The 26,157-nt window shown below is 39.0% G+C and overlaps 1 protein-coding gene across 5 annotated transcripts in view; it reads left to right on the forward strand.

Annotated features, from left to right (window-relative positions):
- The window catches only part of TJP1 (tight junction protein 1), a 274,011-nt gene that overhangs the window by 181,371 nt on the left and 66,483 nt on the right, over positions 1 to 26,157 (forward strand). For all 5 annotated transcript variants that reach the window (XM_025389949.1, XM_025389950.1, XM_025389952.1 and 2 more), the window contains 3 exons: positions 14,232 to 14,356; positions 15,435 to 15,537; positions 23,080 to 23,356. In XM_025389949.1, coding sequence (XP_025245734.1) covers positions 14,232 to 14,356; positions 15,435 to 15,537; positions 23,080 to 23,356 — 505 coding nt within the window. The remainder of the gene's footprint in view (positions 1 to 14,231; positions 14,357 to 15,434; positions 15,538 to 23,079; positions 23,357 to 26,157) is intronic.

Raw genomic sequence — 26,157 nt, forward strand, 5'->3', positions numbered from 1 at the left:
TAAGAAGTATTCAGAATAGGTGAATAGAGAGTTGTTAGTGGTTGCTGAGTCTAGGGGTTTGAGAGATGATGGCCAAAGGGTGCGGAGTTTCGTTTTAGGGTGATGAAAATGTTATAAAATTTTGATGGGGTCCAATGTATGTGTTTTCTCCTTTGTTGCTTATACTTTTGACATCATATTCAATAAGCCATTGCCTAACCCAGGTCATGAAGATTTATTCCTGTGTTTTCTTCAAGGAGGTTTAGAGTTTAAGCTCTTAGACTTAAACCTGTGGTTCTTAAAACTTAATTTTTGTAGATGTTGTGAGGTAGGGGTCCAAGTTCATTATTTTGCATGTGGTTAACAAGCACCATCTGTAACCAGTGATAGTTACAACTATGTACATACTAAAAACCATTGAATCATACACTTTAAAGAGTGAATTTATGATATATGAATTATATATCAATAAAGTGATAAAAGAAATTTTACTTATCTGTCAAGCAGCTCCAAACCGCTATCTGATAGATGTAAGTATTTAAGCTGAAGCAAACATGTAATCTACGATACACTCCCTTTATCTGTAGAAGGCTATTATTTGCACTTACAGAGTGCATTATGAGTTTTTCAGACCCTTCATTATATTTGTCTGTGAAGTAGGTGTTAACCATGTGAAATAAGGTGAGTCTCAGAAACGTCTAGTAAAATGCCCCTTAAGAGCTAGAACTTGAACCCAGGTTTGGACTCAGCATACTGTGCTCTTTATATGTCATATATATATGTCAGGTTTAATTTACAGTTTTTAAATGTGGCTGGCACAGTGGCTCACACCTGTAATTCCAATACTTTGGGAGGCCAAGGTAGAGCATCACTCTAGGCCAGGAGTTCTAGGCCAGGAGTTCAAGACCAGTGGAGGCAACATAGTGAGACCCTGTCTCTACACACCCCCCAAAAATTTAGCCAGGCATGGTCGTGTACACCTGTAGTCCCAGTTATTTCAGGAGGCTGAGGCCAGAGGATCACTTCAACCCAGGAGTTTGAAGTTACAGTGAGCTGTGATTGCACCACTGCACTCCAGCCTGGGCAGCAGAGTGAGACCCTGTCTCTAAAAAGCAAAAAGTTTTTGGAACGTAATTTCTGAAATTAAGAACTCATATAATTCACATAAACTACACAAAGGTCTCTCTATACATGCAATAAAGTGAATAAAATAAAGGGTAGGTAATTTGGCAAGGGAGGAGCCAATGTTTGTTTAGAACATTGGTGGTGAGGCTAATTTTATAGGGAAAATGACAGTCTTAAAGAAGGGGAATTGGAGGTATTCTGTAGGAAGCTGGAAATAGGAAAATGGAACAGGAATGAGAAATGAAAACTATGATTTGGTAATCAGAACTTAAAGAATGACAGTAAGAATAAACAGAAGGACACACACAATTTGACTGGCCAAGGGACACAAGTGTTAAAAAATTGAATCAATCTGACAGTCACAGAAGATTGAACAATGTTTTGAGAACTACTGAATTGGTAGAAAATTTGCAGTGCTTGGGTCTTGTGACTTCTCATCTGTTTGGGCTGACCACTAATTTTGAACAGGCCTTTAAAATCTTTTGAGACCCGCATGAAATCAAAGTATATTAAAGTTGATAACATTAAAATCTCTCTTATGCAGATGAGGGAACTTAAATCTATGGAGGTCTTACATAAGGTCATGATTGGCACACAGGACCCAGGCCTGCTGACTTCACCTGTAAGAAGGGAGCTGGAACAGGCAATTGCTGAGGCTCCATCTGGTTTTCAAATTCTGTGATGTCAGTGGCCACTGTGAAAACAAATGGCTAGAACAGGTCCCATTGAATGTTAATTGAAATTCCATTGAAAAGTTAATTGGAAGAATAAGAGGAGAAAAGTAAGACTGGAATTAGTGAGGAAAGTTATAAGTTAGCTGATTGTACAAGTTTGATGTGGACAAATGGGAGAATAAAACAAAAGGCAGCAAGTGGAATCCTTAAGTAGGTAATTGGGCATATTCAATAGGAACAGAGAGGAATCTTCGGAGAAGAAATTAAGCAGTTATTTGTGAAACAGGAGCAACTTTCAGGAATTTTTTTTTAAGGAACCAAGAAATACTTCAACGAATGAACGGGTGAGCAGACCTTTTCTGTGAAAGGCCAGATTATAAATAGTTTGATTTTGTGCACCACAAGGTCCCTGCAACTATTCAGGGCAAAAGCAGTCATAATTATATGTAAAGGAATGGACATGTCCAGTAAAACAGGACACATAACTGAAAAAATTCCAGGACCCATTTCCAAGTTCTAACATAAATTCAGTTGTTGTCTAGCCAGACATAGACATATCAACGCAGAAGTTGTTGCTGCTCATGGTTGCTTAAGGTTTCGAAAGTTTGAAATATGGCAAGTCTTTGCCTCTCTTTCTTCCATCCCCAGAAACTAAAAGTTATCCTGTACATTTTCTCATGTAAACATACTTCTAAAAATCAACTATCTTGGCAGAACTGCACAATTTTTACGTTAAAGATAGATGAGAAAAAAAGTCACATTTTCCATTTCTGTTGAAAACCCCTTGGGAATGTACCATGATAGTCTGTTAGTAAGTCTAAGACAGAGAGCATATTATTGCCTCGGAGTAATCTACCTCCACTTTGATTACTGGAAACAGTAAAAAAAAAATTTTTGTACATGCTATCATTTATTTCTCTGTTTTAAAATGGTTTTTTACCATATTTAGATCATTTATATCATTTAACCCTTTAATCCTTGTTTAATCTAGGTATTATAAATAAGTACAGTATACATGTAATGCTTATCACCAGTCCTATTCATATATCTCTTGTCATTTTGATTGTCAGAATGTTACTCTCTATTAGATTCCTTAGGATGAGATAATAAAGACAGTATTTCCTTTGTTCTTGCATGTTGACTGGTTTATTTGTGTTTTTTGTACTTGAAGGTCAGTTTTGTTGAATATAAAATCCTTGACTCGGCTGGGTGTGGTGGCTCACGCCTGTAATCCCAACACTTTGGGAGGCCGGGGTGGGCGCATCACCAGAGGTCAGGAGTTCAAGACAAGCCTGGCCAACATGGTGAAACCCCATCTCTACTTAAAAAAAAAAAAAAAAAAAAAATTTTAGCCAGGCTTGGCAGTGGGCATCTGTAATCCCAGCTACTTGGGAGGCTGAGGCAGGAGAATCCCTTGAACCTAGGAGACAGAGGTTGCAGTGAGCCGAGATTGCACCATTGCACTCCAGCCTGGGGGAGAAGAGCAAAACTCTGTCTCAAAAAAAAAAAAAATCATTGAGTCACTATTTTTTTCTTAAAACTCAGTCATCTAAATATATTTTTGGTGTTTAGTCCTCCTGAGTTGATACTCTCAGATAACTCACATATCCACAGTGATGTAAACTCTTTCAGTACCTAGTTTCAATTTTTTCAAAAATAGTATCAGGAAAGTTTTTTGTTTGCTTGTTTTTGTTTTTTGTTTTTTCCCTTATTTTGATTTGCTTCTTTAGGGCTCCTGCTGTTCATATATATCATGCTGCTTTTGCTTGTCTTCGGTGTTTGTAATGTTCCTCAAATCCTTTTTATAAAATCTCTTGCGTTCTTTTTTAAAAAATGTTATTTGTTTATTTAAAAACTTTTAGGTTCGGGGTACATGTGCAGATTTGTTATGTAGGTAGACTTGTGTCACGGGGTTTGATGTACAGATTATTTCGTCACCTAGTACTAAGCCTAGTGCCGAATAATTACTTTTTCTGCTCCTCTCCCACCCTCCACCCTCTGGTAGTCCCCAGTATGTTCCCTCTGTGTCCATGTGTTCTCATCATTTAGCTCCCGCTTATAAGTGACAACATGCAGTGTTTGGTTTTCTGTTCCTGCGTTAGTTTGCTAAGGATGATGGCCTCCCATTACACCCATGTTCTCGCAAAGGACATGATCTTGTTCTTTTTTATGGTTGCATAGTTATACTACGTTTTCTTCATCCAGTCTTCCATTGATGGGCATTTAGGTTGATTCCACATCTTAGCTATTGTGAATAGAGCTGCAGGGAACATATATGTGCATGTATCTTTATGATAGAATAATCTATATCACTTTGGGTATATACCCAGTAATGGGATTGCTGGCTCGAACGGTAGTTCTCCTTTCAGCTCTGAGGAATTGCCATACTGCCTTCCCCAACGTGTATAAGCAGTGCCTTTTCCCTGTAGCCTTGCCAGCATCTGTTATTTTTTTGACTTTTTAATATTAGCCATTCTGACAGGTGTGAGATGGTATCTCTGTGTTTTTGTTTGTTTCTTTGAGACGGACTTTTGCTCTTTTTGCCCAGGCTGGAGTGCAGTGGCACAATCTTAGCTCACTGCAACCTCTGCCTCCCGGGTTCAAACGATTCTCCTGCCTCAGCCTCCCAAATAGCTGGGATTACAGGCATGCACCACCATGCCTGGCTAATTTTTGTATTTTTAGTAGAGATGGGGTTTCACCATATTAGTCAGACTGGCCTTGAACTCCTGACCTCAGGTGATCCACCAGCCTCAGCCTTCCAAAGTGCTGGGATTACAGGCGTGAGCCACCGTGCCCGGCTGCTCATTGTGGTTTCGGTTTGCATTTCTATGATTACTGATGTTGAACATTTTTTCATATGATTATTGGCAGCTTTTTTTTTTTTTTTTTTTTGAAAAGTGTTCATATCCTTTGCCCACTTTCTAATGCGGTTTTTTTTTTCTTGTAAAATTGTGTATAGATGCTGGATATTAGACCTTTGTCACATGCATAGTTTGCAGGTGTTTTGTCATATTCTGTAGGTTGTCTGTTTACTCCTTTGATGGTTTCTTTTGCTGTGCAGAAGCTCTTTAGTTTAATTAGATTCCATTTGTCAATTTTTGCTTTTGTTGCAGTTGCTTTTGGCGTCTTTATCATGCCATCTTTGCCAGTTCCTAAGTCCAGAGTGGTATTGCCTGAGTTGTCTTCCAGGGTTTTTATAGTTTTGGGTTTTACGTTGATGTCTTTCATCCATCTTGAGTTGATTTCTATGTATGTTATAAGGAAGGGTTCCAGTTTCAATCTTCTGCATATGGCTAGCCAGTTACCCCAGCACCATTTATTGAACAGGGAATCCTTTCCCCATTGCTTGCTTTTGTCAGCTTTGTTGAAGATCAGATGCTTGTATGTGTGGCCTTATTTCTGGGCTCCCTGTTATGTTCCGTTGGTCTGAGTGTCTGTCTTTGTTACAGTACCATGCTGTTTGGTTACTGTAGCCCTGTAGTTTAGTTTGAAGCTGGGTAACATAATGCCTCTAGCTTTATTCTTTTTGCTTAGGATTGTCTTGGCTGTTTGAGCTCTTTTTTGGTTCCATATGAATTGCATTCCTGATTTGGCTCTTGGCTGTTGTTTGTATATAAGAATGCTAGTGCTTTTTGTATATTGACTTTGTATGCTGAAACTTTGCTGAAGTTATTTATCAGCTTAAGGAGCTTTTGCACGGAGACCATGGGGTTTTCTAGATCTAGAACCATGTCATCTGCAAACGGGGATAGTTTAACTTCCTCTGTTCCTATTTGGATGCCCTTTATTTCTTTCTCTTGCCTGATTGCTCTGGCCAGGACTTCCAATACTGTGTTGAATAGGAGTGATGAGAGAGGGCATCCTTGTCTTGTGCTGGTTTTCAAGGAGAATGCTTCCAGCTTTTGCCCGTTCATTATGATGTTGGCTGTAGGTTTGTCGTACACAGCTCTTACTATTTTGAGGTGTGTTCCTTCAATTTCAATGCCTAGTTTATTGAGAGTTCTTAACGTGAAAGGATGTTGAAGTTTATTGAAAGCCATTTCTGCATCTGTTAAGATAATCATGTGTTTTTTGTCTTTAGTTCTGTTTATGTAATGAATCACATTTAATGATTTGCGTATGTTGAACCAACCTTGCATCCCAGGGATAAGGCCTACTTGATGGTGGATTAGCTTTTTGATATGCTGCTGGATTCAGCTTGCTAGTATTTTGTTGAGGATTTTTGCATCAATGTGTATCAAAGATATTTGCCTGAAGTTTTATTTTTTGTGTCTTTGCCAGGTTTTGGTATCAGGATGATGCTGGCCTCATAGAATGAGTTGGGGTGTTGTTCGTCCTCTTCAGTTTTTTGGAATAGTTTCAGTAGGAATTCTTCCAGCTCTTGTTTGTACATGTAGAGTAGCTATTAATTCATTTGGTCCTGGGCTTTTTTTAGTTGGTAGGCTATTTACTACTGATTCAATTTTGGCACTTGTTACTGATATGTTCAGGGATTCCGTTTCTTCCTGGTTCAGTCTTGGGAGGGTGGGTTTGTCCAGGAATTTATCAGTTTCTTCTGGATTTTCTAGTTGGTGTGCATGGAGGTGTTCATAGTATTCTCTGATGGTTACTTGTATTCCTGTGGTATTATCCCCTTTCTCCCAATTGTGTTTATTTGGATCTTCTGTCTTCTTTGTCTAGCTAATAATTTATCTTACTGATTTTTTTCAAAAATACAATTCTTGGATTTGTTGGTCTTTTGAATGGTGTTTTGTGCCTGGCTCCTTCAGTTCAGCTCTTTTTTGTTATTTCTTGTCTTCTGCTAGCTCTGGAGTTGGTTTGCTCTTGTTCCTGTAGTTCTTTTTGTTGTGATGTTAGGTTGTTAATGTATGTAATGTTGTTAATGTCGTATGTATTACTGATTTAATCTTAGAACATTAGGTTGATTTCTTTTTACTTTTTCTCAAGATGTTTTTTGGTCTGATATTCCTATCTAAAATGACTTTTTAAAATTTCGGATTTGGTCTCAAACTCTTCCACTTCATTTCTACAATTTTTCTAATTCTTTCATGTCTTGTATCTTGTGCTAATAATAGTTTTAATCCTCCCCGTTTTTTAAGCCTTCTTTCAGACATACTTTTATTGTCTGCAGAGATGTCATTCTGCTACTCAGTATGCATTATATAGTAACTACATAGAGCGGGGGTCGCCATCCCCCAGGCCACAGACATGTACCGGTCTTTGGCCTGTTAGGAACTGAGCCACACAGCAGGAGGTGAGCGGCGGGCAAGTGAGCAAAGCTTCACCTGTATTTGCAGCCACCCCCCATTGCTCACATTGCTGCCTGAGCTCTGCCTCCTGTCAGATCAGTGGTGGCATCACATTCTCATAGGAGTGTGAACCCTGTTGTGAACCATTCATGCAAGGGATCTAGGTTGTACATTCCTTACGAGAATCTAATGCTGGATGATCTGTCACTGTCTCCCATCACCCCCAGATGGTACCATCTAGATACAGGAAAACTAGCTCTGGGCTCCCACTGATTATGCAATCTGCAATATAGTGAGTTTTGTGATCATTTCATCATATATTACAATGTAATCATAATGGAAATAAAGTACACAATAAATGTAATGTGCTTGGATCGTCCCAAAACCATCCCCTCCACCTGCCGGTCTGTGGAAAAATTGTGTTCAAAGAAACCAATCCCTGGTGCCAAAGAGGTTAAGGACTGCTGGTATAGAGGGTTTGATTCTAATCATTTTCTTTTTCTCATTTTTGCCTGTAATTTGTGGTGGATGGGGGGGGGGTGTTTGTTTTTTTGTTTTGTTTTGTTTTTTGTTTTTTTGTGGAAGGCGGAGGTGGGTGGGAAGGATTTTGTTTGTTTGTTTGTTTTAGAATATGGCTTGGTTCACATGCTAAGGAAGTCTCCAAAGCCAGTTGTCTATCCCCTCCTCGTTGCGTTTTGCACTTCAAGGGTGTACATTGACCCCCTAGTTTTGTTGTAAATGTTGCACTTGGATTCTTGGTTTGTTATGGAGTCAACCTGCCTGTTTTTATTCAGTAAGATTCATTTATGCCTACTCTCATTGCTGCTAATTTTTCAAGAATTCTGCTTCTAGTGCTGTAATTAGTGCTAGTTTTTTTTTGTTGTTGTTTTGTTTTTTAAGAGTGTATAAAGGGAAATAAAATTAAAGTTAAATTGAATAATCAGTCAAATACTTGTTGAGGCTCACTGATTTGGTGAACCACTCTGTGTCAGGCTTCTGCAGGGTTGCATTGAACTGAAAGATGTATATGGATATATTGAACTAGCAAGCCAGTCACTGCAATGACTTGTTTTGGCAAAGAGAAAAGATTTTACTCGCAAGACTGCCAAATGAGGAGATGGGAGAACAAGTCTCAAACCCTCCTCCAAAGATGGGATTTTAAGGATGTTTTTGGAATAGAGTACCAGGGTTCTCCAACGTGTGGGTAAGAGAGATTGGGAGTAAGGAAAAGTGAGTGAGTTAGGATCTGCATACATGCAGTCAAGTTATACAGCTCTTCATAGAATGCATGTTTGAAAAATGGCAGTACCACCATGATCAGAGGAAGGAGGTTTTGGCCCTGGGACATCAGTCACCTCTCTGGGCATTCATGCAGGCCTAGTTGAAGGGTCGGTGGTCTTAATCAGCTTGAAGTGGACAAGAGCTGCCCACTGGTTCCTGGAAATAACTTTAAGCAACAGTTACTGTAGTGACCCACATTCGGAAGTTATCTATAAGGAAGTTTGTGGGAGTTTTTGCTATGTGACGTGCTAGTGGGGGTTTTAAAATAGATCTACTAGAAGTAAGCGATAAAAAAGCAAGGCAGGTTAAGTTTGGCAAGCTTAATCAGGTTAGCCTTCGATTTTAAATATGTGAGTTCCTCCCAAATAGGGCCTTGATGACCCAGGCTACTTGTAGTGCTGTGTGTTAAGTAGCACAAGTGTGTACGTGTGCCCCAGGAGGTTACAGGATGGACCACTTCTGTGAAAGCCAACGGTGTTTTTATGAATGAGATGACATGGAACCTGGGTTTTGAAAGATGAGCTGAAACTTGCAAGATTGATAAGGTAATAAGGAAATCCTAGGCAGAAAGGAGATGTTAAACCATAGTTTGATACTGCATGATCTGCTTAAGCAGGAATCAGTATTTAAGTAAGTTTAGAGCAAAGACTGGGGTGCTGGGAAGCAACTTTGAAGTTGTATTCAAAGGCATTGCATACTAAGGAATTTGAACTTATGGGCAAGGATCTATTGGATTAGGTCTTTGTGTTAGAGGGACAGCACTGCCAACACTTGTAATGCAGTGGTGAGAAATCTGTTGAAAGGGCCAAATAAGACAATTATGAAGGTAGAAGGAAGGGAACGTGGGGAAGAGTTGAACCCTTTGAAATTTTTGATGAACTGATCTTATATTCAGAAAACATTGAAAGCTGCAGCTCTCCTTCCAGGCTGCTCATTAGAATCACCTGGGGGCTATTTTTTTTTTTTAAGCCCACCAATTCCTCTTCTCCATTTTTACTTGATTGGTATAGATTGAGGATCGTGCATCAGCAAGCAGTTTTGAAATTGTTTCCAAGTGATTCTTACCTGCAGCCTGGGTAAGAAGTGGCAGGCTTCCTGGAGAGTCATTAAGTGAACTGTGGTAAGCACTGACGGAGCAGGATTACCTGCCCTGCTAGGTACCCGAACTACATTTACTTGCTCACAAGTGATTTTTTAAAATGTATGCTCGCATCCCTGCCTTGCTTATTGAAAGTTCCTAATGTTTTTGGTATTTCTTTAATCTTTTTATGTTTTTAACTTTTAAATAAAAGAAGAAAATAAAAGAACTACCAAACAAGATGTAAGTTCATACTGTAAAATTACATAGAGTAATTTTTCAAATTACTAAATTACAAAGATTAGTCCCCACCTCTTTGAAGGAGAAAAAAAGGGAAAGGATAATCCTTTAGTAAGGCTGGGGTGTTTAGGTTTTTTCCAGCATTTTGCAGTTACAAACAGTCTGCAATGAATAACCTTGTGCGTTTGTTATCTTTGTACTGTGAGAGAGGTATGTGTATCTTTAGGGTACTTTTTAGAAGCTAGTTTGCTCTGTCAGAAGATAGTACATTTGTAGTTTTGTTAGGTTATTGCCAAATTCCTCTCCTGAAAGTTGTAGCAATTTGTGTGCCCATCAGTAGTAGACAGCCTGTTTCCCTATAGCCTCCCTTTTCTGAAATATGTCATGCTTTAATGTTTCTGTTCTTGGCGTTCTTTGGTTTTAATTTGCATTTATCTGTGGGTTTTAACATCTCATATGTCTTTTGTAAATTGTTTGTTTCATTGTTTTATTTTGTTTTGTTTTTTCTCCCTTCATGTTTAAGTAGTTCTTGATATCAACATTTTCAAAGTATGGTATGTGGACTCCTGAAGGTCCCTGAAAACATTTTAGGTTCAAGGGCAAAACTCTTTTTATACATTATGGAGGTATTTCTTATCTTCTTTGCTGTGTTGTTATTTGAGCGAGGGTTTAGAAATAATGGTGGTTAAAACTGTGTCAAGGCAGTGGCACCAAACCTTATAATAGTCATTGTCACACACTCATAGATTAAAAGAACAGTTTCAGTTTTATTTAAGAGTGACTTGAAACAGAACTACGTCTTACTACTTTCCAACCCTTGAGTACACACGTTTTCAGTAGTCTAGGTATGCAAATGGGAAGTGTGCCTAAAGTAGTTCTGCCTTGTACTAAAGTACGTGTGTGATTATTTGAATTGCAGCTGTGTATTGAGTGGGGGATGGAAGGCCAACATCACTTTTACTTGAAGGAATAATTGTTTACTTGAAGGAACGTATGGTTATCCAAACTTGAATATTTGACAAACATATTTCTCCAAAATGAATGAATATCTTGCTTCAAGGAGAACAATTCTTGGTAGTATTTGTTGCTAACAATGAAAACTGATTTTTAAAACAAAAATTAAAATTTGAAAAATTTTTATCTGCCACCATAAGCTCAATAGCTTTTCAGTACTTAAAGACTCTTTTGATAATCTTGATAGTGATATTAACACGTGATTTAAAAATACACCATGTGGTGAAATGTGGCATCGTTTGGACGATTTGCCTAACTCAGGGAACCAGTATTTTCCAAAAGACTGAGGCATGCTATAATAAAATTTTGCATGGATGAAATATTCAGAGTGTAAAATAGGCCAATAGATATTCATGCAATAATAGAGACAGTTGATTGATATAGTTTCAAACTGTACATTGTTACTCTCCTTTAGGAAATGTATTAAGTTTTTGGCATAAAATCAAGCATGAATTTTCATGATTACCTTAAAAGGCTACTAAAATAACTCTTCTTTTTCAATGACTGTACATGTGTAAGAAAAGCTGGATTTTCTGTGTGTACTTTAACAAAAAGCGACATACTACAGGGTTTGTTACAGTGCATTTTCACAAACTTTGTTTTCTCTTCAGCGGTGAAACTCAAATTTTGTCAAAGCCTTTTTCAGGATCTTGGAGATAATCATATAATTGTTTTCTTTAGATTTATTAATAGGATGTATTATGCAAGTGGATTTCCTAATACACTAATCTTGCATTCCTGGAATTAATCCCTTTTTCATGGAGTGTTTATGTAGTGTTGGCCGTTGTTTGCTTATTTTTATTTTGTATTTTGCACTGATAACGAATAAATTATGTTGAGCTGTAATATTGGGGGGTTGGTCATTATCATGGACAGTCATCAAGTTTCAGTGTCAGTATTATACTTGCTTCATAAAAAGAATTTAGAAGCTTTCCTTGGTATCAGTGTTCTGAAACAATACATTGTATTGAGGCTATCTGGATATTGCATGTTTTGGCACAGTTCCCTTGGGAAATCATTTGTACATGGTGCCTTTTTGTGGGATAATTCCCTCATAAGTTTTGCTGCTTTTTTCTCCAGAAATTGGGCCATTTAAGCTTTAAAATAATAGGGTCAATTTTGGCAATCTGTATTTCCTTAAGGAATTATGTTTCATTTAGGTTTTAAAATTTCTTTGAATTTGTTCGGTAGTCTCTTAACGTTTTCTAATGCCATACTAATAGTCATTGGTCTCTAATCATTTATTTTTGAAGTTTTAGTCCTGCTTTTAATTTGAAATTTGGATATTGTCTTTGAATTATGATTGAGTGTATGGTTTTGTGTACAGTAGTCCCCTCTGAGCCGTGGGGCACATGTTCCCCCAGTCGATGCCCGAATTCACGGATAGTGTCAAACCCAATTTTGCTGTTAATTGGAGCACATTTCTGTTCCTGTCTTCCACTCAGAAGTTTAATGCCTTTTCCATTTTAAATAAGCACTTATCATGCACTGTGGCTAAACCCTTGCAATTTTAGGTGTGATAGCAAAACTAGCACAAATTTCGTTTTCCTTCACAGCTTCACTAATAGAAGATTCCTTCTCCTTGTAGATCTTAGTAACCTCAACATATGATTTTTTTTTCCCCCTGTATTAAGTGGAGGACTTTCACCTTCTCTCGAAGGAAACACTTTACAGCTTTTCTTTGGCATATCTGAATTGCCAGCATCACTACTACTGCACTTTGGGGTCATGATTAAGTAAAATGAGGGTGACTTGAACCCAAGCATTGTGTTACCTCTCCACAGTTGATCTCATAACTGTGGCAGCTACTGAGTGACTAATGGGCGGGGAGCCCCTATGTCATGGAGACCCTGGACAAAGGGATGATTCACGTCTTAGATGGGATGGAGCAGGATGGCAAAAGATTTCATCACACTACTCGTAACGGTGTGCAGTTTAAATCTTACCAATTGTTTATTTCTGAAGTTTTCCATTTAAAATTTTCAGACTGCAGTTGACCTGAGGTAACTGAAAGCAAAGAACATGAAACCGACGATAAGGAAGAACCACTGTAGTTGGTCTATTTTTGTTGTATTAAATTTGGGGAGGATATATAGAGAAACAGATTCAGATGGTTGCCATTGTCTTTAGTTACTCAAAATTTTCCCTGTTGGTTATTATTTTCTTTTTTCATATTAACTTCTTTTTGTATTCGCTTTATTGCCATATAATTCACATACCATACAATTAAAGTATGCAATTCATTGTTTTTTAGCATGTTCCGAGTTGTGTAACCATCACCAGAGTCCATTTTAAAACATTTTCATTGCTGGGGGGCAGGGGATGAAACTCCCATTGACCTATCACCCCCCCAATCCCTGTAACCCTAGACAACCACCAATCAAGTTTTTGTCTTTATAGATTTGCCTTTCTGAGCATTTTATATAAATGGAATAATAGAATCTATTAACCTTTGTGACTGGTTTCTTCACCTTAGCATGACATTTTCAAGGTTCATTCATGTTACACTATGTATGAGTACTTCTTTCCTTTTTACACACAATGTTTCATTGTGTAGATATATACCATGTTTTATCCATGCATCAGTTGATGGACACTTGGAATAGTTGGTATTCATTCTTAAGAAGAGTTTTTTTTTTCTTTTGCTACTTCTGTAGGCTTTGGGATGGGAGGAAAGGTGATGTATGCACTATTTGTGGTGAACATAGTCTCCTTTGTTGCGGACTGGAAAGCTGAGGGAGGAAGTTGTTACCTTTGTCCTCAGGCAGTTTGAATTGTACAGTTTTATACAAAAACATGTGTTTCTGGTTTAATGGTTCTATAGTCTTAAGAAAATGTATGATGTCTCGTTAGACTACTCTAAGTACTTCATATCCTTTCTAGGGAATAGTGATTTCTTTGAGATTAGGTGATTTTTTAACAACCTGAAGATATTTTGAATTTTTTATATACTGGCCTGTCCTGAGTCATTGTGGTAAAGATTCTTGGCTCTTTCAGAAGTGTGTGGCTTATTGTAATTCAGTTTTTAAAAAAGGTAATTTTACAATGTTTGTTCAATATGGCTAATGTACACCTTCTTTTGTTTAATGTGCACAAGACGTTATATTCTACAGAGATTTTTAGAAGTTTGCAGAAGTTGTTGAAATAACTAATACTCGATTTTCAAAGCAATTGATATTTTATGTAAAATGGCAAATGTTATATATGCTGGATAAGTCTGTCATCTTCTAAATCAGTTGCCAGGATGAATGATGATCACACTGGGCACTGCCAATCTCCTCAGGACCTCTTCTGATCATCAAAAATGAAGTGAGGATTTCAGTGTTAATACGTTTTAAATGTCTTTTGGTTTTTAAAGAACATGTATATAGTTGGCGATTTTTAATATTCTGTTACGTCCAGTGGTTTTTAGAGCATACATTCTTGTACAAGGATAATTCTAACAGGTAACCATGCAGGTGAGTGTTTATCAATCACAAATGTATTAAGACTGTAATTTTTGTATTTCGACCTCTCTGGATTGTAGAGTATGAGATAACAATTATTTTTATCCTTAATAACAATATTTTACTATAATTTTTACTTTAGGCTCCTGGATTTGGATTTGGCATTGCAATATCTGGTGGACGAGATAATCCTCATTTTCAGAGTGGGGAAACGTCAATCGTGATTTCAGATGTGCTGAAAGGAGGACCAGCTGAAGGACAGCTACAGTAAGAGTGCTGCTTATCGTGGGCACCTGTGCGACAAGCAGTGTTCCTGTCCTCGGGCACTGGCCTACTGTCTTACACTGTCTTAGTGTTTTGCCATATTCATACACCACCTGTGCCATGGTTCATATATTTTTTCCTTAAATTAACATATGTTTACTTAAGAGACAAACTGGCCAGGTGTGGTGGCTCACTCCTTGTAATCCTAGCACTTTGGGAGGCTGAGGCAGGGGGATCACTTGAGACTGGGAGTTCGAGACCAGCCTGGACAATGTAGTGAGATCCCCATCTCTACAAAAGAAGTTTAAAAATCAACTGGGCATGGTGGCATGTGCTTGCAGTCCCAGCTACTTGGGAGGCTGAGGCAGGAGAATCCCTTGAACTTAGGAGTCTGAGGCTGCAGTGAGCCTTGATTGCACCGCTGTACTCCAGCCCAGGTGACAGAGCAAGACCCTGTCTCCAAAGAAAATAAAGGAAGCTTTATCCCTATTAAAATTGGAAAGCTAGTATCACTCACTTTAAATAGAATGTGTAACTGTAAAAATAGTGAAAAAGAAAATTTATAACTCCATTTTGGATAGAATCTAGCCTTCAGAAGCCTCTCTTCCCAAGTCTTGTACCCTTTTTGTTCCATATGAAGATTAGTTAGCTAAAGAAAAACACAAAATATACTAGCAAAACAATGGCACTACAATTAGAAGTATTAAAAGAAAATTAAAAGATGAAAAACTTAAAAGGTAAAAGGAAATAGGATTTCCAGCTCTATGACTTAGTATCATTTAATGCCCTGTAACTGTACTACCAAGAATCATTTCATGGATGTGGTATCTGTTCAGTCTTCTGGGGAAATACTTTGTTAATGACTTAAAAAAATTAAGGACCTGTGGTTAATTACTTCTTAAACATTCTGTGGAGAAACCTGAAAGTAAGTCAGTTGACATTATTTTATTGATCTGAAGAGAAATTGATTAATTGGCTCATAATTAGAATACATTTTAGAAGTACCTATCTTGAAAATATCATCATAAACTTACCAGAATGTTTTTCTCTAACGTGTTATTTTGTGCCCTTTTCCCCTTAGGGAAAATGACCGAGTGGCAATGGTTAACGGAGTTTCAATGGATAATGTTGAACATGCTTTTGCTGTTCAGCAACTAAGGAAAAGTGGGAAAAATGCAAAAATTGTAAGTATCTTTTATCTTTAATTTAGTAAAGGTACCCCTTTACATTTCTGGTATTTGAATTTATCCTTCCCATTTAAGAAAAGGAAAACAAACGATAGTTCCAGCGTTAGTTGTTTACACTGAAGAGTGTTGCTTTTAACAATAGTGTGGTTTGTCACTGGTATGTGTATTTTCTCAGTTTAGATACCAGGAATTTTTTCAGTTGAAAAAGGAAAGGGGACAGGTGAATAGTTAGCTCTTTTAGGCTTAATGTTTCCTCCTCTTTTCCTCCTCTACAGTCATGTGCTGCGTGACAATGTTTTGGTCAACAACAGCCGCATATTTGACAGTGGTTCCATAAGATTATAGTACTGTATTTACCTTTACTGTGTTTAGATACACGCATAGTTACCATTGTGTTACAGTCGCCTACAGTATTCAGTACAGGAACATGCTGTATAGGCTCGTAACCGAGGAGCAATAGGCTATGCCATGTAGCCTAGATGTGTAGTAGGCTATACCATCTGGGTTTGGGAAGATACGTTCTGTGATGTTCGCACAAAGACAGAATTGCCTAACAATTCACTTCTCGTAGTATATCCCCAATGTTAAGTGACGCATGACGGTACTGAAGTTAGATTGGATCTTGGCATGTGTCAGTTTGAAATAGATGGCCCTATTTTCCGGTACAAGATGAGTTTACCTGGCAAGTTTTGCATTGTCCCTTGAACACATGTATGTCAGCAGCTACTTTCTTTATTACTCTGATAATTTGAGGAGAGGGAAAGTCTACGATTGTTTTTTGTAGAGTTGTTCAGGGTGCATTTAATGTTATTGTTTCACTGTATAGCTAGAGTCTTTGTTTCATATTTCTCTGAGAAGTCTACTTTTTATTAAGGGAAAAGAAATTTAGTTAACTCTTGATAACTGGCCTCAAATCACAGTTAAAACTTTGTAAATGTAACACAGTAGATTTAATGTAAAAGTTTTATTTATTATATTTTTTTGAGACAGTCTCACTCTGTCACCCAGGCTGGAGTGCAGTGGTGTGATCTCAGCTCACTGCAACCTGCACCTCCCAGGTTCAAGCACTTCTTGTGCCTCAGCCTCCCAAGTAGCTGGGAACACAGATGCGTGCCACCATGCCCACCTGGCTAGTTTTTGTATTTTTAGTAGAGATAGGGTTTTGCCATGTTGGCCAGACTGGTCTTGAACTCTGACTTCAAGTGATCCGCCTGCCTTGGCCTTCCAAAGTGCTGGGATTACAGGCATCAGCCACCACACCCATCCAAAAGTCTTACTTAAAATGATACACTTTTAGGAACACAGGAGCCACTTCACCCACTTTGCTCCTCCGCTGTTTTTATCCCATCCTGCCTCTGAAAGGACTAATGAAGGTAGCCTTGAAGCCTCAGCTGAGGTATACAAAGCTGAAGAGTCTGGGTGGCTGGGTGGTATGCCCTGCTTTGTCCGTTGAGAACCTTTCTATCTCCCAGCAGATGCTCAGAACCACAGCAGACCTGATGGAAAGGATAAGGGTGGGTAAAGGGAGGTCTGCTTTTGAGTTTTGGTGTCTGGGAGTGGTGGTAAAAGCAGAAAAGGGTATTCCCTGAGACTGCACCCAGCAGTTGCTCGGCCCTCCTGCCCTGTGTAGGCTGCCTTGCTGTGTGGCTTGTTTCACACCAGCATCACTGCTGGTGAGATGAGAGTTCTCTCATACTGCAGTAGGACCACTGTTTGGTTATGGCGTTGTTCCAGAGAACAAACATCTTTTATTTTGTATGTTTTCACAATCTCATTGTAGTCCATAGTTTTACAACTGTAATGTTACTTTAAAATTGCAGTTAATTAACAGACTGCCTAGTGGATGATAAAGTTTTTAAACAGTTTTTATAACAAGAGGTTGCACTGTTTACAGAAGCAAATTGCTATTTGTTTTAAAACAGCAAATTGCTAATAGTTTTTTTGGGTGTGATCAGTTGAGTGAGCTTCAGTGTCTTGCTTTAGCTGCTGATCCTGAGCACCATCCTTATTCTGCATAGTGTTCTTCAGGTGGCTTGCTGCACATTCTAAGGCCAGCACCTCGGGAAACTTGTTTTTTATCCCTTGTATCAGGTGTGGTGAGTTTCATCCATACTTTCAACTTTTTAAGCCCTCCATTCCTGTGTAATCTTGAGCTGTTTTTTTTTCCATGCAAAATATTTGGCACACATACACTACATTGATAATACATCCAAGAAAGTTGTTTTGCTATACTCCAGACTTTTCCACATAGAGATGATATTATAAGTAGGTCTGAAATCAATAATGTATTTGAAATAGCACATTTTTGGCCCAGCATGTAAGGAGAAGGATTTAGGGGCTGTTCAAAGCTGTGTCAGTTGGAGAGGTGTTTTTTACTCTGTGGTTAAAGGCTGTAGGGGCTTTGGGCAGAAAGGTGTTTTAATCAGCAAAAAGCAGTTGTTGATTTCTGCATTTTGACAGTTTCAGTCATGTCATTAATTTAAAGCTTTCACTGCCGTATGACTCTTAGAATAAAATGCCTGTGTCTGAGAGTGTGGCCTTTCATTATAAGATGTCTTTTTTTAACCTCATCCCTGGACATAACCAGAGCGTCAGAAACACTCAGGTCATGATATATGTGATGTTTATTTTCCCCAGTTCTGAACTCTACCAGATCCTCTTCCCTGCTCCCCGTTCTACTGATCTCTGTCTTCTCTCCTGTGCTCCTCCATTTTCTCTCCTCAGACTATCAGAGTAATAAGGAAAATAGCTGCTGACATACATGTGTTCAAGGGGCAACGCAAAACATGCCCAGTAAACTCATCTTATACCAGAAAATAGGACCATATATTTCAAACTGACACATGACAAGATCCAATCTAACTTCAGTACAGTCATGCGTCACTTAACATTGGGGATATATTATATATCCCCAATATCCTGTATAATTTTACTAAAATTCTGAACATAGTAAAAAAGCGTTATAAAGTGGATGAAGAGGCAAAAACACCTTCCTAGCGAAAACCTCTGTGAGCATTTCAGAACAGTTCTGTGTTGCTTCATGACAGGGATAGGTCTTGAGAAATGCGTCATTACATGATTTCATCCTTGTGTGACCATCAGAGTGTATTTACACAAACCTGGAAGGCATAGCCTCCGACACACCTAGGCTATATGGTTTAGTGTATTGCTCTCCGGCTGTAAATCCCATACAGCATGTGACTGTACTCAATACTGTAGGCAGCTGTAAAACAATGGTATGTGTCTGTCTAAACATGGAAAAAGTACACTAAAAATATATATAACAGATAAAAAAAATTGTATGCCTGTTTAGTGCACTTACTATGAATGGAGCTTGCGGGACTGGAAGTTGCTCTGAGTCAGCGAGTGAGTGGTGAGTGAATGTGAAGTCCTAGGACATTACTGTACACTACTGTAGACTTTGTAAACACTGTACATTTAGGCTGCACTAAATTTATTTTTAATGTTTTAATATTTTTAATGTATTTAATATTTTGTAAATTTATAAAATTTATTTAAAAGTCTTTCTTCAATAATAAACCTTAGCTTACTGAAACTTTTTTAACCTGTATCTTTCTAACTTTTTGACTCTCGCAATAACACTTAAAACACAAACACATTGTACAGCAGTACAAAAATGTTTTTTTCTATTTAAAATTTTTTTCTTTTTGTTTGTGTTTTTTTAAGACACGGTTTCACTCTGTCACCCAGGCTAGAGTGCAATGGCGTGATCTTGGCTCACTGCAACCTCCACCTCCCTGGTGCAAGTGATTCTCGTGCCTCAGCCTTGGGATTACAGGCACCCACTACAACGCCCATATTTTGTATTTTTAGTAGAGACAGGGTTTTGTCGTGTTGGCCAGGCTGGTATTGAACTCCTGGCCTCAAGTGATCTGCCTGCCTCGGCCTCCCAAAGTTCTGGGATTACAGGCGTGAGCCACTGCACCTGGCCTAAAATTTTCTATTTTTCAGTTTTTAAACTTTTAGTAAAATCTAAGACACAAGCACACACATTAGCCTAGGGCTACCCAGGATCAGGGTCATCAGTGTCACTGTCTTCTACCTCCACAGATTGTCCTAGTGGGAAGTCTTCAGGGGCAGTAACATGCATGGAGCCATCATCTCCTATGACAACAGTGCCTTCTTGTGGAACACCTGAAGGACCTGCCTGGGGCTGTTTTCCTAGTTAACATTAAAAAAAAAATAAGTAGAGGGAGTACACTCTGGAATAATGATAAAAAGTTTAGCATAGTAAATACATAAACCACTAACATAGTCATTATCAAGTATTGTATTCTGTACGTATTATATCTGCTGCACTTTTATTCCACTGGCAGCATAGTAGGTTTGTTTACACCAGCATCACGACAAACAGCACTGCAGTGCACCCATGACATTATGACCCTGTGGCGTCACTAGGTGATAGGAGATTTTCAGCTCCATTGTAGTATTATGGGGCCTCTGCAGATGTGTTGTCCGTTGTTTCACATGGTGCATGACTGTATGTATCCACATGGCCATGCAGCATTTCACTCTGCATATATATTTATCAAACTCACTCATTCACAGGCATTTCAGTGTCCAGTCCACGAGTTTCTTAAAATTCGGCTGCGAAAATCGTATTGCTACCTACTTGCTTAGTTAATTTTTAGAATAATTTTCTAAGAGTGGCTTTTCAGAGTCAAAGGGCCTGAATGACTTTTGATGTATGTATTGCCAGTTTGTCCTTCTTCAGAAAATCAGTAGGCTATCGAGAGTTCAGTTTTCAACACGTCTTAAATCTTGGCCTGATAAAAAAGTGTTGGAAATGAAACATTTAAACCACAAGTGGATTTGATCCTCTCATGGTGTGTTTACTACGCATTTGTTTTTTCATTTACCTGTTCATGTCCATTGCATTTATATGGTGGTGATGGTCATACTAGGGTGTTTTATGTAGTCAGATTATTAACCTTTTGTCGTACGTACCTCATGTGTTGTTATCCTCTTTGCTTTTGTGACTGTTTGTAAGTTGTTTGTGTGTGTTGTTTTGTATCATTTTGTTACAACATTGAAATGTTTTCATTTTTATTTTGTCATGTCTGTCAGCCTTTCGCTTTATTGGTTCTGCCTTGGTGTCATGCTTCCAAAAGCCTTTTAATTGCAAAAGCTTCTCTCTTGTATTTTATTCTAGTATTTATATGGCATCATTTTGTTTTATTTTACATTTGAGACTTCAGTTAAGCTAAACTGTTTTGAAGTACGCATTTTTTTCCTAAAAATTTTGATTCCAAATTTTTCATAGTGTTAAAATCAAGCATAGTTGTTACACCTACTAATTATTATTCATGTTTATAACTGTTAACTCATAAGTAGAGAATCACAGTAGGACTGGATACCTTTCAATAAGTAAAGCACCTACCAGGTGCAAGCATTGCATTACATGTACAGTTAAATGCATGGGAAGGAACTTCTCAAAGAACTCGAATCTTAGTGGGCTGGATGGGTGTACATACTGATAACCGTATAATGCATGTCATCTCAGGTTAATAGGTCAGGTACAGTAGAATCCCAAAGAGGTGGCACTCTTACAGGAATGATAGGGAAAGCCTTGAGTGCTCATCTGCTCAACTTCGTTTTTGTTTATTACTAGGGAGGAACTGAACATTAAAATACCAATACCAGGTATTGCTTCCAACATAACATGTTGGAAATTAAGTGGACGTGAGATGTAAAAGCAGACAGCTAGCATTAGGAATGCTTTACAGAAAATATTAACTGATAAGGACTTCAGCTGTGGGTTGCTCCAAGATGAGAAGAGCAGCTTTTCTCTTTCAGTTCATAACAGGGCATTGGCTGTCCTCCTTTTCACATGCTGGCCTCTGCTGCTTCTCATCCTTGAGCTTCAGCGTTGTTTCCTCAGAATGGCCCTCTGCTTAGGCCCTCGTCCTGATTCTGAACCAGCACCTGATAATAATAATAATAGTAGTAATAGTAATAGGAAGCAGCAGTATTAAGTGTAGAGCAGCCCTTTGAAGAAGTTTAGCCATATAGAGAAGAGATAAGGTGATAACATGCAGGTGAATAGCAAGACAGAGAAATAGAAGATGAATTGGGGGAGCTTAGTCGGTAGAGGACAGATTTTAGGTAAATAAAGCGATTGAAGTTTCAGGTAAACTGGAGTATGGTAATTGATGAAGAAAAAATCTTAGAGGTGGGTAGGGATGAGAATGAGAGCTCAAATACAAGGGTTTCATTCATCCAGGAAGAAGATCGCCTTGGTCTTTGAGGCCAAAAGGAAGGCGGACCAAATAAACGAGATACTGAAAAAATTTAGGAGGGCAGGGGGAGTAAAATGGCACTGCTAGCCTTAAAGCAGGCTGAGTGGCTGGGATCTCGAAGAATGGTTGTAGAATATCTACATTAGCAAATTCCATAGAGAGGCAGCAAGATGTAGATGAAAGGATTGCTGAACAAGAGCAAGACTTCTGTAAAATGAATTTACAGAGGGCCTAATCAGCAAAGTGTGGAAGTGAAGGTAATAATAGGACTGGAGTTTGTCATGGCAGCTGATTGAGGGGTCAAGAGAAAGTCATTTAAATACAGCAGCAGGATGTCTCATGCCAACTTGGGGGAAACGTGAGTGAAACCAGGACGGAACTGATGAACTGAAAATAAGAGAGGATGAAGGAATTGGAAATAAGATAGTGAAAAGTTGCAGTAGCTCACGGTGTCTGACATAGAAGACAAGGAGTGATACACAAGAAGATCCTGCGGAACTACAGTGAGGTCAAGTGTATACTATTGTAGGAAGGCAAAGTGTAGTCCACAGATTACAGAGCCACTCAGTCAGCAGGTGTGATACATGTAGATCTTCAGCTTACAGAGAATGAAGGAAATAAGTGGACAGGCAATACAGAGCCAGTTACCACAGTCATTGAGAAAAGAATGCCAGAGGGAAGAATTTGCACCTAGACCGGAAGTACACATTGGAGAGATCCAGAGACTGAAAGCAGTTTGTGTTGGTGAAGTACAGCTGAGTTAATTAGCTCCAACATATTATTGAATGTTAGTGTGGCTGTAGAATAAATTCATCTCTTAGAAGTCTGGGGCAATGGTGGGCTTTGATACTGATACAGTCTAAAATGTTTAAGGAAGCAAGTTGGACTTGGAAGTTTGCTGTGGTTTTGGTAGCACCTAGAGTATCTTTGGTGGCATTAGAGTACAGTGCTGTCCTTTTTATTCAAACCACCCAACAGTTGTTAGTTTCCCTGTAAGCTTGTGATTATTACACCAGGAAGATCTTTCTGTGTGAAGTAAATAAAGAGATTTTTAGGCCCACCCTTTCTTATTTGTGCTTAACTAGATCTGTTCATCAGGAGAGCAGAAAACACAGCCTTTATAGAAATGTATTCCTTAGCAATTTGTTGTAGTGGTTTGTGTATTGTTTCTTGCTGGTTCATAATACGGGGTGAGATGTGTAATGTTCCTTTCTCTTTGGAACTGAACATACATATATGAAAATCAGTCAACTTATTTTTTAACCTTTTTAACTTGCAGACAATTAGAAGGAAGAAGAAAGTTCAAATACCAGTAAGTCGTCCTGATCCTGAACCAGTATCTGATAATGAAGAAGATAGTTACGATGAGGAAATACATGATCCAAGAAGTGGCCGGAGTGGTGTGGTTAACAGAAGGAGTGAGAAGATTTGGCCGAGGGATAGAAGTGCAAGTAGAGAGAGGAGCTTGTCTCCGCGGTCAGACAGGCGGTCAGTGGCTTCCAGCCAGCCCGCTAAACCCACCAAAGTCACACTGGTGAAATCCCGGAAGAATGAAGGTAGTTTCTGCCAACTCTTGCTGTTATTTTCACATGAAACTTTAAAACTAATTTTAGTGAGAAGTACAGTTGCTGTCTCTTCATGTCTTTGCTTTGTTGTCTTTGTGTTTGTGTTCTATCACTGTAAGTCAAGTCCTGTTATGGCAGGCTTCAGGGACTGTTCATTTTCTCTGTTGGAACAGATAGCACTTCAAGTGAATGGTCCAGGGGTTGGCTTTCAGATTTGTCCTGATGAGAATAACCCAGTACAAATTATGCTAACAAGAAATGTCACACCATCACCAAATGAAAATTCAGGGTTTTTCTTAACTATTAGTAATGTAATCATGGAGAGAAATCTTGGGGGAGGGCGGGGGTAGGGGTGGTGGTGGTGGTGGTGATGCTGTTGTTGTTGTTGTTGTTACAAGGTCTGGCTCTGTCACCCAGGCTGGAGTGCAGTGCCACAATCTCAGCTCCCTGCTACCTCTGCCTCCTGGGCTCAAGCAGTCCTCCCACTTCAGCCTCCCTGGTAGCTGGAACTACAAGTACATGCCACCATGTCCAGCTAATTTTTTCATTTTGGGTAGAGGCAGGGTTTTGCCATGTTGCCCAAGCTGGTCAGCTCAAGCAATTCACCTGCCTCAGCCTCCCACTGTGCTGGAATTACAGCCGGGAAGCCATTGTGCCCTGCTGTGACTTCTTCCCCCTCACTCCAGACTGTTTTTTTAAATGGAGGAATTTAAAGAAAGGAACCCCTTGTAGGGCATTTCTCTATAATGCAGTATTTCTTTGAAGTTTTTGAAACTGAAACTCAGCTGCCTTCCCTCATACCTCATTAAATTTGATAAAAAATGGATCTGACTGTGGCTTCCTCCTCCTGTGGGCATGCATGACTGATCATTTTGATATATAGGGGTGTTACAGTTGGAATATTATCAAGGCTTACTTTGATCTGCTTTACCACTTGGCATATCTCCTAGGTGGTACTCCCTACCCCCACTCTAGAGCAGACTTCTCAGTGAAGTCTCAGTGAAGTTGTCAACGTTTGCTGTTTCTACTTCATTTCACCACTTACCTCTCAACCCTCTCTGGTCTGGTATCTTCTGCTCTGCCCCCAAAAATGTTCACACTAAATCTAGTGGAAGTTTTTCAGTCTCTAGCTTGCTTGCCTTACAGTATCATTTCACATGGTTAACCACTCCTTATTTTTAAAAATAATGTCTTCTTTTGGTAATACTGCATCTCTCTGGTTTTTTCCCCCCCACCTTTCTGTATCTTTTGCAGGCTCATTCTCCTCACCCTGCCCTTCATAATGTTCTGTCAGTTTCTCTCCTAGAATCTTTTTTTCCACTTAAGGTAATTTTTTTTTTCTTTTCCTCAGGTTGAATAACAATTTAGGCAATCTCATCTGCTCCTCTGCTTCCAGTCACTGCTGGTGGCAGAACCTCTGTCTCCAGCCCAAATCTGTACACTCTTGTGTTTCAGCTGTTAGGCATATTCACTTAGATGTTCCTGTAGGTCCCTGAAACACAGCACATCTCAAATGAAACACATCTCCCTCTTAAAATGTTTCTTTGTATTTCTCATATTCAGTTGAACGTGTTCCTATTGATCCAGTTTCTCAGGCCATTCCCAGATGACATGGTAGTTACCCTTGACATCTCTTTTTCTCCCATGTATGATGAATGTCGTCACTCCTGAATACCACTCTCATCCATCCCACTCTTTCTCCACTGCCTCCACCCTTTTTCAGGCCACTGTCATCTCTTACGTAGACTCATTTGGTCTCGTAGGTTGTCTCTTGGATCCCTTTAAGTTGATTCTGCAGATTTCTTCATAGATCCTCTGTGATACTTCTGTCTTACTCTTTTTCCCCATTCTTCATTAATTCTCAGTCTCTGCTACACTAGACTTATGACTTCATTAGGTCCACCAGGTTTTTTTCTTCATAACTTGGGTGCCTTTGTTTTGAACTGTTCAGCCCTCACTCACCCCATGCATCCCCTCCCACGCAAACATCTTCAGGTTTAGGTCTTTCTTAGGTAAAGTTTTAACTTTAGTATTTCTTCCTCAGGGAGGCCTTCTCCTTCCCCCAGTAGGTGCAGAACCCTTGTGTTTCTGCTCTCTGAACTCATCGCATTTGGGATTGCCTTGCTGACATCCTTTTTGTCACTGACTCCTGCCGGAGTGCAGGAACTATCTCCTTTGCTGCTTTCTCCCTAATGCCTGGTACCTAGTTGATATATACCCCAAGAAATATTTAGAATGAACGAACAAACTAATATACAAGGAATATTTTGGGATCATCTGTGTAATGGTCATTTATATGTGTTTAATCTTAAAGAACAGTCTTTTAACCAATACCGTATCCTTCTGTGATGTAATGACCATATGGATGACTGCCTCATTCCTTGCCCAGATCTCCTAAAAGGCTGTTTTCTTTACCCTGATTCTATTTCTGGCTGTGAGTACTCTTTGTATATTTGTCTTAAGTTAAACTGTAACTCTGATGTAAAATTTTTTTTTTTTTTTTTTTGAGATGGAGTCTCACTCTGTCTCTCAGGCTTAGAGTGCAGTGGTACAATCTCAGTTCACTGCACCCTCCGCCTCCCAGGTTTAAGCAATTCTCCTCCCTCAGCCTCCCAAGTAGCTGGGATTACAGGTGTGCACCACCATGCCCGGCTAATTTTTTGTATTTTTAATAAAGACAGGGTTTCACCATGCTAGCCAGGCTGGTCTCGAACTCCTGACCTTGTGATCTGCCCACCTTGGCCTCCCAAAGTGCTGGGATTACAGGCGTGAGTCACCACGCCCAGCCTACT

This window comes from Theropithecus gelada, chromosome 7a (genome assembly GCF_003255815.1).
Source record: "Theropithecus gelada isolate Dixy chromosome 7a, Tgel_1.0, whole genome shotgun sequence".
Classification (NCBI taxonomy): domain Eukaryota; kingdom Metazoa; phylum Chordata; class Mammalia; order Primates; family Cercopithecidae; genus Theropithecus; species Theropithecus gelada.